The sequence below is a fragment of the Eubalaena glacialis genome, chromosome 16 (genome assembly GCF_028564815.1).
Source record: "Eubalaena glacialis isolate mEubGla1 chromosome 16, mEubGla1.1.hap2.+ XY, whole genome shotgun sequence".
Classification (NCBI taxonomy): domain Eukaryota; kingdom Metazoa; phylum Chordata; class Mammalia; order Artiodactyla; family Balaenidae; genus Eubalaena; species Eubalaena glacialis.
The window spans coordinates 81,878,320-81,898,382 of NC_083731.1; the positions used below are offsets into that span (position 1 = coordinate 81,878,320).

At 40.1% G+C, this 20,063-nt stretch overlaps 1 protein-coding gene across 3 annotated transcripts in view; it reads right to left on the reverse strand.

Moving 5' to 3' along the window:
* FRY (FRY microtubule binding protein) overlaps positions 1-20,063 on the reverse strand; it is a 327,509-nt gene that overhangs the window by 206,322 nt on the left and 101,124 nt on the right. For all 3 annotated transcript variants that reach the window (XM_061171162.1, XM_061171164.1, XM_061171163.1), the window contains one exon: positions 478-677. In XM_061171162.1, the coding sequence (XP_061027145.1) occupies positions 478-677 (200 nt within the window). The remainder of the gene's footprint in view (positions 1-477; positions 678-20,063) is intronic.

The following is a 20,063-nucleotide window of genomic DNA, read 5'->3' on the forward strand; positions in this document are numbered from 1 at the left end:
TATTTCTGAACGACTCACCAAAAAATTTCCTCGGGTAAGATGTCACTGAGACCATAATGTTCTCAAACTAGGAGCTCAGGCCAGCCCTTGAAGAATGATGATTTTTTTTTTCTTTTACTTTAAAAATAGGCCAAAAGATTTTTGACTAAAGTATATGACACAGCAGAGGCCATGAACACAATTTTTCTATGATTAATAACGTTAAATTATGCTTAATGTTAAATTATGCTTATTTGTCCTGAAATGCAGTGGTGAAGCGTGCTGCTGAATTGTATTGGCTAAGGATTGTTTTGAAGTCCTGGATCCACAATTTTTTTCTTAAATCAGCAAACTGAACTATTATCTTTTAAAAATTACCTGTGGTATCAAACATTTGGAAACTAGGGGGAAAGCCATCCATCCTTTCTTAGAGCTGTAAAATCTATATTCAGTGTCAAGGTGAATTTAAAAAGACGCAAGCCTCCTGTGCGTACTCACCAGGGGTTCTGCCATAATGATTCGAATCTTGCGCTCAGCCTGAGTGGTGAAGTTGACAAATAAACTCTTGAGGACATATTCTCCAGGTTTGCTGTCTGGGTCCACACTGATGGGTAACATGGTTGGTGGCCCTTTCTCCTTTTGTGTGCCAGATACAGGTGGAACTGGAGGCTTGATATAACCGTTGCCAACTGGAGAAGCTGAAAAAATAGAATGGATATTCTCACTGGCTGAAAATAACATCATCAATATTCAGATTGGCTGTGTTAAACCATAAATATAAGGATATGAATCACATGAAGAATGCTGTACTCAGTATCATAGCCTGGCCTTATGGTGTTAGGATTTAACTATTTTGATTACATAAGTGTGTGTGATGCCATATTTATCTTGAAATACTTCTGGTTACCACATTGCTTTAGGTAAATCGTGTTGCAAAGACATAATACAGCTGATAAATCCTAAAACATTTAGGATGTTTTTAGCTTCTTTTTTATGTTCCAGGGAAATGGACTAAGAAAATGCATAGGGGAAAACAAGTGATTCCTTGTCCTGGTTTTCCTGATAACCAGGAGCATTCTGTCTTCTGTGATTCATTCTAATAATGGAAAAGACTCTGGGGTCGTCCCTTCCAGAAGTTTCCAAGCAGCAATTTTCAGAAGCCCAGCTGGCTCTTGCTCCTGAAAGGGATGCCCCTCTTGAAAGATAAAAGGCTCAAGCAGTGCCATCTATGCCATCCAAGGTGTGGGTTCTTTTCCCTCTCACCTTCCTTTGGTTCAAGTTGGGATGCCCCTCCTCATCGTTTATAAAATGTGCCGATTCCCTACTTGGATTAGATCTTGAACAGAGGCCATTATCAGAATCTCCAGTGAGTGGCCTCCTTTCAGGATGCAACAGACGGACCACTGCTTTAATTTGACAGTTACAGAAAAAAATTTTTTTATTCATAAATGAAAATTTCATGTCTCTCTACTTTTGACTATCCTTTGACATGTTGAATTCTAACAAGGACTAGCCCCTTCCACCTAAGTACCTGTAAGATGGTCAGTTATCAATATTCAATGAAAGAAATATGAGAATAGGTGAGCTTAGGTGACAGGCATTAGGTATACTGAGGAGAGGACGATGATAAAGTAGACTTTTAGAAGGAAAACTAGATAGTTTGGGTGACTGGATACAGAGATTAAGGAGAGGAGTGAAGAAAAACAAAAGCAGATTTCCAGTTTGGACACTGGTTTGGCTGTCAAGAGAATGGGGGTATGTCATCGATAATAAAGGAGGGAAAAAGTTCTCCATGAAAGCTGAACACTCTTTTCTCAAAACTACAAATAAATTCAAGGCTTCTCTTAAACTTCTTTCTATCTCAAGCCAAATTCTGAGGAAGCCAGGCAAAAATTTTATTAATTTTATGGAATTACCAGCATGTCCTCACGTCATGTAGATTCTCTGTCATCTTTCTTACTCTTTCCTAACGTCCCCTCCTCTCCACTTCATTTAACCTGCCATACAGGTGGGGACTCCCTTACATCTGGAGGGTCTTCCCATATCTCAACTACCACTAAACTTTAAGAATATGGCCGCTCAAGTTATCAAAATAAAATAAAATCGGTTGTATATGATTCCATTTTCTCATTTCTCCATTCTCACTAGCTCCATCCTAGTCTAGGCCTTTGGAAACCTACGGCTAGATTATTACGGCAGCCCCATTGCTGGCTTAATTTCACTCGTTTCACATACCAAACGAATCTTCCTTCAGCTTAATTCTAACACATTTCTGCTCAAAATGTACAACGGCTCTCAATTCTCATCATCAAGCCTCAAGCACACGGCCTGGTTCTGAATGCACCCCAGTTGCGCTGATGGCCCCGGCTGGCCCAGGGGTACACCGTCCTCACCTGAGCCTTCCTGCTGTCCCTCAGCTGCTGCTTTCCACTTTTCTCTGCTCATCTAATCCTCCTGGCCTTTCAGAACCACTCTGACTCTCATCTCCATGAAACCTGCTCCACCAGGCCAATCCTCACTGGCCAGTTTGTACGACAAGGTTTAAACGTTTAACTCTCGCGCTTTGGCCTTGTACATCCTGCATCCTGCATGACCTAAGGAAGGCTCCAGAGAGAGCTGACAAGTGGAATCATTATCAATTAGTCACGCAGTTCTGCTGAGGGTTGGCTCTGTAACTGAACCATGTACTTTTCTGTGTCCCCTCACAAGACTGTAGCCTCCCAGATCTCATACAGAGTTCTTCGCACAGGTAATACTTAATAAATCTCTTTAAATAAATAAATGACATCTAACTTTATTTCTGTATGTCTTGAAGTGATTCATAAGGAGGGTACACTATGAGAAGAATCAGTGGTCACAGTTTTAAAGGAACAGGGTGAAACATTTGCAGTGAAGAGTCATTAGTAAATGGCACTCCTTGCAGCTTACTGAAAGGTACTATTAATTCTAAAGAGCATATTCAAAATCAGGTGATGCAAATGAAGTCCATTCCTCTGCCTTACCTCCTACCCTAAGTGCAAGAACCTGGTGGGAGTAGGAAGCCTCCCAGGTCCAACCTACAGAAGGACGTGGGATCGCCACGAGATATCATTCTAATGTATCAAGGGCACTGTGCCATAGGACTGAGACTGAAACAGAAACTGAAGAAGTCTAAGTGGAGGACTTTTTATTCCCTTTAGTTTTCCACAGGATTTAATCTATTTCTAGAAGACAGCAATAATTAGGTGGATGGGATACAACTGCAAGACCAGATCCATAATCATAAGGCTCTGGGGCTTAAAAGTCCTAACTATAGTGAGAGAATTTTCCTAACAGTGACCTGTAGCAGTCCTCCTGCAAAGCTGCATTTTCAACCAGAAGAGCTGAAATGCAGATACCAGAATGTCTCCCAGACAACTCTTCCATTTAAAAGGACAAAGTACCAATTCACTGCTATCACAAAAAATGGTATCTGCCTATACTTCAAAGCCCAGACATCCTTGTGAGTACAAAAGTCTGTGTGCACAGCCTTAGCGAGCTGGAACTATCCAAGCCCAGCAGAGCCCTGTGTCAGAGCTGAAAGCAACTCAAGGAGAGGGTGCCCATCATTCTGGCTGCAAACAGACCAGCTGGGCAGATGCAGATGCCGTGAGAGTTAATGGGTAAGTGTCCTTGAACTAGATCCACTCCCAAGTTTTAGAAACCCCTCTTCATCCCACCATAATTCATAGCAAATTCTAGCTTTTTGTTAGGATAATTTTCATGGCACCTTTCAGTGACTCAAATTATATACGGTTACCAAATATAGTTGAGAAGCAGAAAATACATGTTCCTGGTACCCGAAATTTAGTCACATAGTTCACACTAAACATTAGACCACTACCATTGGAAAAAAATCGTTATATCCTCCCTCAGCACTTGCTTGCCCTTAATCTACACATAATTAAGATCAACTGTCTAGTTTCTAAGTCCATAATAGTCTGGAAACTGAAAATTACAAGGGAAAGGTACAACAGCTATGGGTAGATGCACCAACAGCAAAAGAAGAAAAAAAGGCACAACTCTCAAAAGCCACCAGAACTTAAAAATGCAGTTGCCTGAAGCCATTTAGCACAGGGCCACAGAACATGACACTGGGGGCAAGGATATCTCCATCCTGCAGGTTGTCATGATCAGCGTTCACGACGATAACCCTGAGTCCCGTGGAAAGGTCAGAAAAAGTTCAACATCTAGTCCTGTATTTGAGAAGGTGAGGAAAAAGAACGATATAAATTTGCAAAAGGTTTCCATTTCAAAAGGAAAACACTAAAAAAGTTTTGGTATATTAAGGGGTAAACTTTGCTCTCAAAAATTAAATCTATTTCTTCACAGGTCTGATTTTTAACTAAAACTACTTTTTCATTGAAACATATAAACTAACCACTAATTCAGTAATTGCCACACTAAGGCCCCATTTTCCAGCTCTGCAAATGCAGGCAGTTACAGTCTGCCCTCTGTCTCCTGTGCTTCTGCATTTGTGGATTCAACCAACCCTGGATGGAAAATGTTAAAAAAAAAAAAAAAAATTCCAGAAAGTTCCAAAAAGCAAAACTTGAATTTGCCACGGGCTGGCAACTATTTACATAGTATTTACATTGATTGTACTTACAACTACTTACATAGCATTTACACTGTATTAGGTATTATAAGTAATCTAGAGATGAACTAAAATATACGGGAGGATGTGCATGGGTTATATGTAAATACTACACCATTTTATATAAGGGACTTGAGCATCCATGGATTTTGGAATCTGCAGGGCTCCTGGAAGCAATCCCCCGTGGATACTGAGGGACGACCCTACAGTTTGAGTCTATTTCTCTCCACTGCTTTCCCTGCTTTCTATCCAGCCGGGCAAGCAAGCCCGTCTACACTTTAGGGTCTGGTCACTACCCTCTCCTCCACTGGCTGGGTCTAGGCCCTGCCCTCCACTGGGCTCTGCCGCAGTCCACCCAGCCACTCCGGATGGTCAGCATCCTCTTAACATGGGACCTCTGGAAATATGGGACCATCCTCTTAACATGGGACCTACCATCCATTCATTCTTATCCCTTAGGATAAAAGGGTCCTGACAGGTCATTATCTCCTCTTCCCCACCTAAATACAAGTGGAAGGAACAATTTAACTTGGAGTAAACACTTTTCTCATTTAAATTTCTTGTATGTGATGGATTTTTAAGCTTCAACTCCATCTGCCTTTATCCTCTCTCCTTTTCTTCTTCATCTCATCTTCCTATTTTCACACAACAGCTCAACATCCCTAGAAAGTCACTGAAAGCAGTGTTCCTAGCGGTGGGTGGGGAGCTGAGGCAGGGTTGAAAAGAAGAGCATCACTTCCAGATATTAATCAGGCCTCTAACTATTGAATCTTTGGAAATTTGCTTTGCTTATATTTTCCCATTTACATTTTAATCTCGGATGAAACATGTTCTAATTCTTCTTTTGTCTTAAATGGGTTTTGTTGATGCTATTTTATTACTTTCATTCTAAATTCTGTTTCATTTGGTTCTGCTGGATGGTTTCAGGAGGTGTTTCCCCCCTTTTACTGGGTGTCTACTTCTTCTATCCAGCAGGCTCCATTCCTTAATCTGTTAGAAGTCTGTTTTAGGCTTTTGCAGCCCATTCGTTACCTCTTTATTAGATCTATTTCTCACTGCAAGTGATGATCTTTTGAAGATGACTCTTTTTTCCCCTAATTTCATCGACTAATACCTTAATTTTTAGCCTGACTGCTCTTAGCTGGCTACGGTCTTCAGTACAATTTCCCTGAGTTACCCACATTTCCATGAATTCCTAACCTCCTAACTGCAACACCAGCACAAACAGCCCCAAAACGCATGGTGCAGCTACATTTTTATTGTGACACTAAGGAAAGGAAAGGCTGTAACGAGTTTCCTCGTGTAAGTGCCCCAGAGGCTAGAAGTGGCGATCTATGTTACAGGAGAGCAACTGGTTTTCTCAGTTAGGTTTTCAGACACGTTAATACCATCGCTCATTATAGCCTACCATCCATTCGTTCTTTCACCCATTCACTTCAACCAATATTTAATGAATGAGGGCTGAGGCTTTAGGTTCTGTTCTAGGCACTGGGAAGATAGCAGTGAACAGATGGGTCCTGCCCTCATGGAGTTTACAGTTTACTGAGGCAGGGTCATATAATCAGCAATTTCATGTGTGTGTATACACACACACACACGCACAAAATGTGTTAGATTGCAATACGTTCTAAAAGACGAAGGGAAAATTAAATTGAGTGAGCAAATAGAGGAAGCTGCTCTTGCCTATCTGCCCAAAGGTGCTTAGATGTTACAGTCTACAACTGTTGTGGAGAGGTATGAAAGACACGTGCATTCTTGGTGTCCAAAAAACCCAGAGCACTTGGTTCAGGCAGGTTCTGCTTTTCTGATCCATCCTTATGGCCTGCCTGTATCTGTGTCAGTTGGATTGGAAATGAGAATTTTAACCAGCCTGTGAAGGGCATGAATCAAAATGCTGACCAGACACACGGCTTCTTCACCTCCTTCACAAAGTACGGGACTCAGGAAAGGGGCCATCTCTGCCGCCTCTTCAGCAGCTTACAAAGACAGACAAGCAAAGAGCCAGCTTTTCAAAACACTCAATGCTTTTTCTGATGTTTCCATTACTGGAACCATACCCTGAGCATTTGAAAAAGAAAATGGTTTACTTTTTTTTTTTTTTTTTTTAAGTATCCTGAGATAGTATGTAGTAACTGTTCAAAGTAGGTACTCCTCCTAGAAATGGAGGTCTATTTAAACAACTTTACTTTCTAGAGATCTAAGTAACCTTATCTTTCAAAATAGGAGTAAACTGATTAGATTTCTTTGTTCACAGTTGGATATACGTTATTCTTTCTGCCGGTTCTCGGTGCCTCGTTCATTTTGGAGGTTTGGAGAGCAAACCCCTTTTGTAACCAAGAACTGGGTCCTTCTTTAGGGCCATACGTCCCCCCCTCAATCCCTCCTTTCCTGTAAGACTCATTTTGTTTACTGGGATTACAGGAACATTTCATAAAACATAAGCCAAGGATGACGCAGCTACTGTGAGAACGTGTCACACTGTGTATAGACCAATAATAAATTGTCCACTAATGCATTTATGAGGGCGCTTAAGAAATGGCATTTTAAAGGGACTGCAAGTACTCAAAATGACCAGAAACCCTGAAGGTCATGGAAAGTAAATTAGGACGAAAAGAAAAAACCCTCCAACTATGATCAGATGAATTATTTTCCTCTGAAGAGTATTATTAAGAAGTGGAGGGCTTCCCTGGTGGCGCAGTGGTTAAGAATCCGCTTGCCAATGCAGGGAACGTGGGTTCGAGCCCTGGGCTGGGAAGATCCCACATGCCACGGAGCAACTAAGCCCGTGCACCACAACTACTGAGCCTGCATTCTACAGCCCGTGAGCGACAACTGCTGAGCCCGTGTGCCACAACTACTGAAGCCTGTGTGCCTAGAGCCTGTGCTCCGCAACAAGAGAAGCCACTGCAATGAGAAGCCCACGCACCAAAACGAAGAGTAGCCCCCGCCCGCCGCAACTAGAGAAAGCCCGCGCAGCAACGAAGACCCAATGCAGCCAAAAATAAATAAATAAATAAATAAAAAGGAGAAATGGAAGATACTGGGATAAGAAGAAACAATTAGCTTGAGCAACAGAAAAATATTTCTTAAGGGATAGAAGATTCCTAAATAATATTATATATTTCAAAGTAGGTCAAGAAAAGACTACTAGGCAAAAATACTCAGAAATAATTTTTGCCTTGGAAGAGAAATATATTCAATGACATGTTAAGTTCTGCTTAATTAATTTCCATAAAGTTCTAATAATGTGAAATGTTCCTCCCATTTTTGTTGATTAAATACATTCCTGCTTTCTCTTACACTATTTAGGTCTCAATTCTATAGTTCTCAAATTGTGTTCCTTCAAGTTTCAGGGTTCACAAGATATCTCTAGGACAATTAATATCTTTAATCCTCAAAAATAATCCTAGAAGGTCAAACAATCTCCCTTTTACAGACAAGACCATGTAGGTTCAGAGAGGTTACATGATTTGCCCAAGGTCACAGAGTGGTTGACTCAGGATCTGAACCCATGTTTACCTGACAGCATATCTTGTGAGCTTCCCGTATCACCCTGTCTTAAAACATAGAGTTGCTTGCGATGAAAACTAAATAATATAAGTCCCTTTACCCACCCACAAGGTTTTTCCCCCGGCAATAACTAGTTTGGGGACTTCAAGGGATGACAAGATAAAATATAAATGTTGTAATTTGGAGAATGAGGCTTCTTATGGATTAGTATAGATGGTTATTTTCTAGAAAGACTCATACAACCTCCAGCCATGGGTCCCCTGCCAAGTTGTATGTCTTCTTGACCTTGAATGCATCTTTTAGCCATTAGAGGAGGCTGAGAAAGGCTAGGAGTACAAAAAAGAATCAAGAATTGAAGACCCGGGACTTCTCTGGCTGTCCAGTGGTTAAGACTTCGCCTTCCAAAGCAGGGGGTTCGGGTTTGATCCCTGGTCGGGAAGCTAAGATCTCACGTGCCTTGCGGCCAAAACACCAAAACATAAAACAGAAGCAATATTGTAACAATTCAACAAAGACTTTAAAAAATGGTCCACATCAAAAAAAATCTTAAAAAAAAAAAAAGAATTGAGGACCCATATAAATATATGAAATCTGATTAATGACACACCTTAGAAAGGTCTAGAGACTATTCTTTCCTGATGATATAACCTTTAACTGGTTGTTATCCTAAGAAGAAGCAAGTGAACTTGAAGGAACAGTTCTCTGTGTTTACTTCAATCTGCTGCCTCTCAAAACCGTTTTTGTCTTTGGTCTCCCAAAGACTGAATACCTTGGAGAGAGTGAAAAAGTTCAGTAAAGAGAGAGTAAGCATCAAGTCACTGCCCCATTTTCTTTCTCTCTTCCTTTACCTTTCAGTATTTTATCTTAGAGAAATGACAGTAACACTTCAGTGATTTCCTTTATAAATGTCTGTCATCTGCTAAGATGCAATTACATGGACTTTCCCCTGATCTTCAAAGTAAGTACTGTCATCAGAGCCTGAAAGAATGTTTGCCAAGATCTGTGAGCAAAGGAAGATGAGGTTACATTGACATTTCAAGGTCCCTTCTCACCAAAAGGAGATAGAATAACCTGCGAGAGGCGGGATAATCCTCAATTTTAACTTCCGTCTTCTCCCGAACAGAACTGACAAGGGGCTCTCATTCACGTGGCCCTCACTGGCCATCCTCTCCTCCTCTTTCTTGTATTTTCTCCTTTTTATTGTCTTCCTCTTATGCCTCATTTTATGCAGTGAAGTCTCATTAATTTGAAATTCCTTAATTTAAAATTGATGATACATTGGACAAGGCCTTGCATTCTTTTATGTTAGCTTTGAAAAAGATTTGCTGCCTTTTGATGTGAATCAGGGGTGCTCAGAAACTCTGCACATGAGATTCTCCTGGAAGGCTGGGCCTTACCTGATTCAGGGGCTCTGGGGTGGGGCTCGATAATTTGCATTTCTAACCAGTTCCCAGGTTATGCCAACGCTGCTGGCCTGGGGACCATATTCTGAGATCTCTGAGGAAAGCAAAGGGGACCAATTAATCCAGTTGATAGAAGTGTTTTTTTTGTGAAAATGCAAGTTTTTATTATTATTACTATTTTTTTCACTTTGTTTCTACATTGTGTTTTTCATTCCTTTTGCCTATAGCAAAACATATGCTTCATGAACTCCAACTAAGTTAATGCTTTGTAGGCAAAACAGAGGAAGAGCACTGAATGGAGAGTCCAAGGTCTGAGTCCCAGCGCAGCTGTGTGTGTCCCTGGGAGAGGAAGCTGCAACAACTGGTCTTTGCTCTCCTTACCTGTCCTTCTTAAAGAGGCCAGGCCTCGTTGTCCTTTCTAGCTCCAGTATTCTATGACTGTATAAAAATATGCACTGACGCCGCATAAAACATCACTTACTCAAACACTTAGTAATCAACACTTGCCTTCCTTGGAATCAATATAAATCAGTGAGATTCCACTGTCTGTCTTCTCTCTAGAGGAAAGCTTGACAAATACTCCTGACCCTTCCAGGTCTACCTCCATTTCTGCTCTGGTTCACCCACCTTTCTGAGACTGGCAACTCCCTACACTCCAGGTAGACACAAGAGGAAACCTGACTTCATGCCTAGCTGTAAATTCAGGTCTCGTGTCAACATTTTTTCAAAAACATTAGGTGCTGACAGTCTGCCTTTCACAAAACCCTGTAGTAGACCTAGAAGGACAGAGGCATCAACTCTGTTCCCGGCCACCGATTCGCCAGACTTTGTGGAATAGATGGCATCTGACCCAAGGCTTAAAGGACAGGTAGGACTCTGACAGGCAGAGATGAGAAAGGCGCAACCCAGGCGAGGGCTCAGCATGGCAGGTGCCTGGAGGCATCTGCTGAGGGTCTCTTGTCCTCTCCTCCCTCACCCTCCCACCACGCATCCCCATCACAGCACACATGCACAGACTCTGTCTTCACCTAGGAACTGAGAAATTCTCAAGAACAGGACCACATCTTGCCTTTATCTCAAGCACTGAGCACAATGCCTGGCATAATTAATTAAACCATTGTGCTTACTTAATGGAACTACACCCATCTGATTCCACAGTACACAGTCTTTGTGTGAATGAAATCACTGAACAAGTATATATATGAAAAACTTAAACTCCTAAGTCCTATAAAAATGTAGGTTTTTGTCTTTCTCCAAGTCTCCAGTTGATTTGCAGTGGGAGCTGTTCCACATGTAGATGTATTGTTGATGAGATCACGGAGGGAGGTGAGTTCCTCGACCTCCTACTCCACCATCTTGACCTCCTCCTGTGCATAATTTTTTTTAAATTAATTAATTTTATTTATTTATTTATTTTTGGCTGCGTTGGGTCTTCGTTGCTGTGCGCAGGCTTTCTCTAGTTGCAGCGAGCGGGGGCTACTCTTTGTTGCGGTGCGCGGGTTTCTCATTGCGGTGGCTTCTCTTGTTGCGGAGCATGGGCTCCAGGCACACAGGCTTCAGTAGTTGTGGCTCACGGGCTCTAGAGCGCAGGCTCAGTAGTTGTGGTGCACAGGCTTAGTTGCTCCGCGGCATGTGGGATCTTCCCGGCCCAGGGCTCGAACCCATGTCCCCTGCATTGGCAGGCAGATTCTTAACCACTGTGCCACCAGGGAAGCCCCTGTGCATAATTTTTTAATGGGGAGACAATAAGGGGAATTTTCTATCCAAATGACAACTTCCTCTTCCCTAGTCTTTCTCCTTTGCCATTATATCATGTCAATAATAAATATTCAGTGCCTTACCCACTTTTTATATCATTTAAAAGTATTCAGTACTTTACAGTTTTTTCATCATCCTAATAAATACCTTTGATTCTTGAAAAAAATGTAGGTTTTTAATTCTTATTATTAGAATTAAGGTCTTGGATGACACGTCAACGAGTTTGGATTCTATTTGGAGCTAGCAGGTTTCTGGGAGGAATGTTGATCGATATTGTTGTGTAGGATGGGCTAAAAAAGGGCTGTTTGAGGGACAACACAAATTAAAGACCACTGTACCAACTCTGAGAAAAACAATGAAGGTGGGAACCTGTATGGGGCCCATCAGAGCAGAAAGGAAGGTCCTGCATCTTACAGAGATGATCTGAAATCCTGTCACATCACGATTTTCCATTAAGAAAATCATGCAAGATATGTTTCCCTGGTGAGATGTTATAATGATTAAGGCGTTGGAGAAACTTTTTTAGAATACTGACTCTAGAAGCTTTCTCAAAATTCCCCCCCTGTGGCAGGATACTGGTCAGGGTTCTTGTCCCCAAGCACTGAAAACTGTTGGCTAGGTATTCCTGGGAATAGCAGAGGGGTTCCCAGTCTCCTAGCACTAGAACAGAGCAGCAGGGCAGAGAGGGAATTGTATCTTGCCCTATGTCCATGCTCATCAAGTTTTCAAAACAGCAGAGCTAATATTCATTTACAAGAAACAATGGGGATGTAGGGACAAGTTAAATGTCACCCTAAGGAAGCAAAAGAAATAATCCAGAATTGGGTCCATTTTATAAGAAAAGTGCACTAATGTCTACCAATCAATGGAAGAGATAAAAACAGTATGATTAAAGGAGACTTAGGAGACAGAACAACCAAATATAATGTGCAAACCTTCTTTGAATCGTGACTTGAGCAAACCAACTGTTAGAAGACATTTTAAAAAACGACAAAGCAATTTGAATATGAACTGGATATTAGGTAATATCAAAGAATCATGGTTAACTTTGTTAGGTATGATAACAGCATTGTGAGCAGGTTAGAAAATACCTATATTTTCTAGACTGTATACTGATTATATGGAGTTCAATGAAATGATGCCCATATTTGATTCAAAATACTTAAGAGAAAAAAGGTATACATGAAGTAAACATGATTAAATCTTGATAACTGTTAAATCTGAGTGATGGAGATGTGTTGTATATTGTACTATTCTTTCTCCTTTTGTGTTTGTTTGAAAATTTTTCATAATAAAACATTTTTAAAAGATAAGGCTCATTTGTAAAAAGTTTCCATTATTGCCTTATAGCGGGCAATAATGAAGGAATGCTATCTTAGAACCTCAATTCAAAAAATAAATTATTATATAAGAAAACTGAACACCATCTATAATCTAGGTTTGATCACGTAAGTTAGAATGTTCACTAAGATTTCAAGTCCAGCTACATCCTTTCACATTAACTGTGTTGGACCGAATGGTGTGATCTTGGAGCATTTACACTTACAACACACAGCAAGGGTGAATACAGGTGGGATGTCATTTCCCTAGGTGTCCTTTTTCATACTTGTGTTATGATATTTCAGAAATATTTTTGTCTGAAAATACTATGAATGCAATTAGTTAATCAATTTGCTACAAATGAGTCCTTAATATGGATAAGGTGCTCTGCAAAGTTCAGTGGAGAATACAAAGATAAATTTAAAGTGACAATTTGAAAGATTTTTAAAATTTAGTACATTCAGTCACAAGGTGCCACAAGACAGTGTCAGGTTGATGAGCCAATGAACGACCACATGAATTTAGGAGAGTATTCATTAATTTGTTCATTGATTCGGTCATCAACTATTTACTAAAAGCCCACTCTGCTCCAAGCAGTGTGCCAGCTGCAGGGGGGGGGAAGGCAGGTACGACTCCTGTCCTCATACAGCTGATGGTACGTGGGGTATGTGGGGGAGATAGGCATTACATAATAAACACACCCAGAAAGAGAATCACAAATCGAAGTGCTATGAGGGCTGCTGAAGAGAGAAACAGGGGAAAAGACTCAGAGACATAGAAAACAAACTTATGGTTACCAAAGGAGAAAGGGGGGCGGGGGAGGGATAAATTACAAACTTGGGATTAACAGATACACACTACTGTACGTAAAATAGATAAACAACAAGGACCTACTGTATGGCAAAGGGAACTATATTCAATATCTTGTAATAACCTATAATGGAAAAGACTCTGAAAAAGAACATATATATATATAACGGAATCATTTTGCTGTATACCTGAAACACTGTAAATCAACTATACTCCAATGAAAAAAAATCCTACAAGAGAGACAGACAGACAGGGTGGACATATCTGTGACTATGGGGTCAGGGCAGGACCGTCTGGGGTGGTGACATTGACACTGAGACCTAGAAATTACTGATGATAGATACAGTCAGAGAAGGCTTCAAGGCAGAAGAGAACGAGGGCAAAGTGGGGGAAAAGGACGCCTCATGGTGGCTCTTGCTCACTTCCTTCTGGTTTTATGAGAGGCTCTTCTGGCCAGACACTCCTTGGCACTTCCTTTTGCTGACAGCCTCCATCCCCTTTACCCAGCTTTGCCCTCCTGCAGAGTGCCGGCCACCTCTTGATATATAGTGATATATTTTGTATTTGTTTTCTATCTGTCTCCTCTACTACACTTAAGTACAACAAGGGCAAAGAATTTGTGTAATTCCTCTTGTATCCTCACCTTCCAGCTTAATAGCCAGTACTCAGTAAATATTTTTTGCATTAAGGAGGAAGGAAGCATTAAGATATATAAGGTCATGAACTGTCTCCAGCCTAGCATCTCTATATTCAACCCAAGACTCACATCAAGTCTACTGGGAGAGCTCTTTCTGCCACCTAACAGGACGCTGACAAATAAAGCACCAAGATGCCCAGGAGGAGAATATCATATCAAGGACGACAGCACGTCATTTCAGTAGAGAAGTTGACTAATGGTGTGTTGAGGATGCCTGGCTTATGAAATCTTTACAGCAGTTTGTCAAGTGCTGGTTGTGACCCATTACTCAATCATGAAACCAACCGAGTGGGTGCTGACCAGCATGACTGCAATGAAATAGAAAACTGTAGAAGAAAAAACAGCAGAGCAATGACACCCTGCATAGTGAGGCAAAGCACTGTTTCATGATACTTTTGTTTCCAGTCTCTGTCTGTGCCCACAGATATGTATGTGTGTGTGTGCTCTGGGTCATAATGCAAAATGTGTTTCTCACTGTGGGTCATGGCCAAGAAGGCTCTAGAGGCTGCAGGAACAGCAGTCATTTGTAGGCTGCTGTCTAGGCGTTAGACTCAGGTCCACCCAAAAGGACAGACCCAGCTTCTTGAACTATTTTATTAGAACCATATGTAAGCCAGAATCAAGGGTAAGAGAACAGAAGTTTCTGCAGCTGCATTAGTGGGCACATGACACAGGGACCCAACCTGAAGGGACAATGAAGACAGGGCAGGCTGGATGTGCGGGGACAGCCACCCGAAAGCAGGGCCAGGCACTGCCCTTTTTTGACATGAAAGGTCACGAACCAAAGTTTTAGCTGTTCCCCTTCAGGATACCCTTGGAGACTACACGATGCAGCGGGGGAGGTGAGGGGACTTGAAAAGGAGTCCGATCCTACATATGTCTTTGTTAATATAATATATATCATAAAACAACATACATACGGGGGGTGGGATGAATTGGGAGATTGGGATTGACATACATACACTAATATGTATAAAATAGATAACTAATGAGAACCTGCTGTATAGCACAGGGAACTCTACATCACTTTGCTGTACAGTAGGAACAAACACAGCATTGTAAAACAACTATATCCCAATTAAATAAATCAATCAATAAATAAAATAAAGCATGTTACTGTGCAAAAAAAAATACATACACATCAGTATAATATACATTACAATATGCATTCTACTATAAAATATATACACATATATATGTATGCAATAATCTACATATACATATGTATAATATAGATGTTATGCATATACATTATTAATACATATGATAACACAAGATATGCTTGCAACATCTAGAGTGAGAGAAGGACTTCCAGTGCAGGGTATACAGTAGAAACTCTATAATTTGTCCATGAACTAACTGAATAACTGAAATCCTTTATAGTCTGGTTAGTTTTTGATTTTGTCAAAATCAAAATATTTATTAAATTCCTGGTTCATATGTGCTTATTTATTTAGATGTCAACTCATTTAATAAAAAATATTTTAGGTTTTATTAAATTCTTAAGTAGTTATGGAACTGTACAATGACTGTAAAATTCACTTGATACATGCCTACCACAAGTTTATCATCTAAGGCAATGATAAATCTACCAATTCACAGAAAACGTATTAGTTGTTACTGATCTCTTAGCAGTTAAGTTTATATATTGTGAGCAAGAAAGACAATGAGTTAATGAGAAGTTGGGATGGCTACCAGAGCATGGGAGTGGTCTGTCCAGCGGTAACACAGCAAGGGTTAGTAACATTTCCAAGAGACATCAAACAACAAAAGTATTAAGCATTTCACATAAGTCCTATTACAATGCAGCATTTTTTCCAAATGCATCCATATGTTTTGTCTTTTAACTTGTATGCTTGTTATACATGAAAAAAAATCTCTTGAGAGAAAAAAAGTTTCCTAACATACACTCCACTTTTATAAACCATAAGGGGTAAATTAATGACTAATAGAGATTTTATTCCTAGAAACAGAATGGTATTATATGTAAATATCTAATAGTCTCATTAGAGATAGTGCAGAATAATTGACAAGTAATTAAATCTCCCAAATCATTAATAAACAAAATGTTTCTTCTCTATTAGAGCAGTATGTTGTGCCTTTACCACTTACAAATTAACTTTTCCTCCACCTTCATTAAATAGAAAGTTAAATGGTGGATATCCAAGATGCATGTAATTAACTCTGTGTCATGGAAGTTTCCTCTCATTAAATTCTTGGAACTCTTGTACAATATTGCTTACAAGGTTATGCTACAGCTAAAGTAACCAGGCTATTACTTGGATAAAGAAAAAGCAGCAGCATGCAATTTGGACCCAGTTAATGTTGGTTAACATATGGTATCCTGTTTTTTAGTTCATAAAAAAGAAAAAACATTTTTTAAATGTTGGAGAAGGCTAGGCCAAAAGCAAAGGAAAAACTGCTTTAGGCCCATCTCAATGTTTGAAAGAAAACAAATAAGGATATTTACAACAGTAATTAGAAGAAATCAAGCATAAACCCTACCTCTGCTGTAATATTAAATGTGATGGTATTGACTATTTTCCAAATACATGTTAGCAATTTTTACAGATTAGCAATTTTATAGAACAGATAGTCATATCGAATCTTTTAGTGAAACTTCAATGCACAGAAAAATTCCATGACATCATGGCTTTGTTGTTCCATAGACTCATGTATAAAACTGACCAAATCTTACCTCAGAAACATTGCCATCCCAAACAGAAACCCTAAAGGGTATCATTCTTGTCTCTGAACAGTGACATTATAAGTAATTCCCTGCATGGAGATGCAGGTGCTCCTCCCACCCCCGTCCATGGTAAGCTTTAGGAAAATCCTCCCTACACCCAGCGCTTCATAACCAGTTACCCACTCTGCACAATTCACAGCCTTTCATACCTACCAAGCCCTTTTATGAAGCTGATCACACAGGATCGTCTCCAACAAGCTGTCGTAATCTCCATGAGCCTGAAAAGGAGCCCGAACTCACAGTCTGGAACCGTTACACAGACTATGTTCCAAAGCAGAAAAACAGAATGACCAAGTCCATGACCCTCCTGCTCTCTGCCACCATAAGTGTCTCGGCCACAAGGTAGGGCTCTTTTATTTCTGGTTCAAGGTGTATTTTTAGTCAGGTGCTAAAGACCTACAGTAGAAGACAAACTAAAACAGGCCTTCCGTCCAGGGCACACTGTTCATACCAATGGGACAATTTTTAGCTGCACAGTAAGACAGTGACCCACAACTAGCAAAGTGCCTGTATGTCTATATTTAACCGCAAGAACATACTATGCTGCCAGATTAGTCAAGCTGCTTAGAGCACTCCAGGAACATGAGCCTGACCTCCACGGCTCACCACAAACAGTTCATGCATTCCGATTCCACGCACGACCCATGGAGCCGACCCACCGGGCCGCAGGAGTGTTCTTGTGACCAAAGAAATACAAGAGCAAAGATAACACAGGGTGGGTGATAAACTGTTGCTTTGGGAACCAGGATCTCTTGGCCACAAGTGTGAACAGCTTTAAACAGCTTAAGTTCTTACAGACAAAACCAACAGCAGAGAATCCCTATGTGAAGCCAAGAGCCAGTGAGAAACTATACACCCTTAAGGAAAACGAAACACTGAACATCTGTTAACATAACGAGTAACGGAAAGTGATTGGGTTTAAATCTATAGTTATATTATTTTAAAAGGCACAGCCGAAATCGACTTGTTAAAAACTTAATTTATAACACCAAGAAGCAGCCAACACTGGTGAGCATTGAATGTTCTATCTTCAAAAGAAAACAGGTTTAGGCCAATGAGGAGATTGGGAAGGAAAATGCAAAGTTACTTAAAAACAAAATAGAAGTGTAACTAACTGATCTTTCAATGGGCATTATTTCCGACATAAGAATTTTATGAGGGTCAGTGAAAATCTATTTCTTCACTAACACAGCTGTGAAGAGCACAAACCCCAAGTCATTTTCTATTTTTGATTTGCTCAGGGTAATTGAAGGTTTGCTCTAGCAATATAGGTTGGAATTACAAAACAGCATGGTATGGGGAATTGACTGATGAACGGAAACATTTCACAGGAAGGAGAAAAATGTCCACATTACCAAAATGAACACTCCAAGTGTTTCAGGCAAGCTAAACGCCAGCAAAGATGCCCCCATGGTACCACTGTGTCTTACACATCCAGGGTTAATAACGCCTTTTTTTAAGAGTTGACTGAGGTGCCCATGTGGCATTTGGTTTATGTTTTACTAAAAGGGGCCAAAACAATTACAAGTGTGCCTAGGGAGGTATCTGAGTTTTGAGTAATAAGAATTCTTCTTCAATTCTCCTCTTTCTGGATCTAAATTGGAATCAAGACTCAACCGAAAATTCGCACTTTGTCAGCTTCAAGTCTCTAGTGCTATTATTAGATCAACCTTTCAAATGATGTGACTGTCATTCAATTAAAAAAAGTTACTTAAAAGAGCCTCATACCAATAAGAAAAAAAGTATCTATCATTTTATTTTTTCACTCTTTTTACAGACGCCAATTACCAAACAGCATTTAAGGGAAGTGCAAGAGAGAAAGAGGTAGAAAAAAGAACTAACATTAGTGAGACATGGAACTGGATTCAGGTACTCTGCCAGGCACTTTTCATGTGTTACTTCATTCAGTCCTCACAGCAACCTTATAAGGTAGGCATTACCAACTCCATTTTACAGTTGATGAAAAGGATTAAAAATAAGATTGCTCAAGGTCATTCAAATACAGGGTTGTCAGACTCCAGAGTCACTACACTTATTTTTATTCTAGTACCTTCCTTACTATGAATTGGAACTTCTAAACAATGGTAACCTTAGAGTATTTGTTTTTGTATACATTTAGGAGGAGCCCCCAGGTAATCTACTTTTTAATCCAGAAATTTCACATATCCCAAACCCAGCTGAATGCCAGAGTCTAGTCTCCTTTGATGCCCTCCATGGTTTGTTCGTGCTTCTGTGGTACCCTGGCCCTTACCAGTTTGGGGAACGTCCTTAGGGCATAAACCACATTGTTCTCATCTTTGGATGCCTAGTAGAGTTGAATTAATGAATAATAGAAGGTGTCTTTTAGAGTCAAAACAGATGACACAAAGTCCATCCATTAAAGCTCAGAGTCTTTGTTACTAAGAATTCCCACCTCACCTCACCCATCTCCACTCAGAGCTTATTTCTCCTACGGTACACATCATTTTAACCATCTTGACCTTGCCTCAATTTATGTTAGACTGAAAACATCAGATCATGGATGGGTGAAGGCTCCTACGGCACACTAACAGTTGAGTAAGCGACAGCTGTCAGCTCATGGCTGATATTGATAGAAAAATCAGAAAACAACGACAAAAAGCAGACATAAAACTTGGGAAGGAAAGCAGCCTTAGGATATTTTAGTATAACAAGAGAGAGCCCTTAACATTTCAAGAGCCCTAAAGGTAGCCATATATGATGAATCTTTAATAATTAATACATGTGCTGATGATCTGAATTCATTTAGACATGGTTAAATTAATGATAGCATACAATAGCACAGATACAATACAGAGAATAATAAAGTACGCTTTAGAAAGAATTCTATTCAAAATTATTAAATTGAAATGTTTTGACACTTCAAGGGTTAAGCTTCATGACTTGGAGAAATTTACTCAGAGATCATCTGTTCCCCGATGATGTTACATAAATGTCAGGCATTTTAAACGATATTAATGTAATCTAAGTTTAATCAATAACATACACTGGACTGCTGGCATGCTTAATTGATAGTTCCATAATAACCCTCAAATATTAATTGAATGATGACTTTAAAAGTTGATGCTTTTTATTACTTTAAAAGTTAATCTAATCATCTCACACCGGTCAGAATGGCCATCATCAAAAAATCTACAAACAATAAATGCTGGAGAGGGTGTGGAGAAAAGGGAACCCTCTTGCACTGTTGGTGGGAATGTAAAT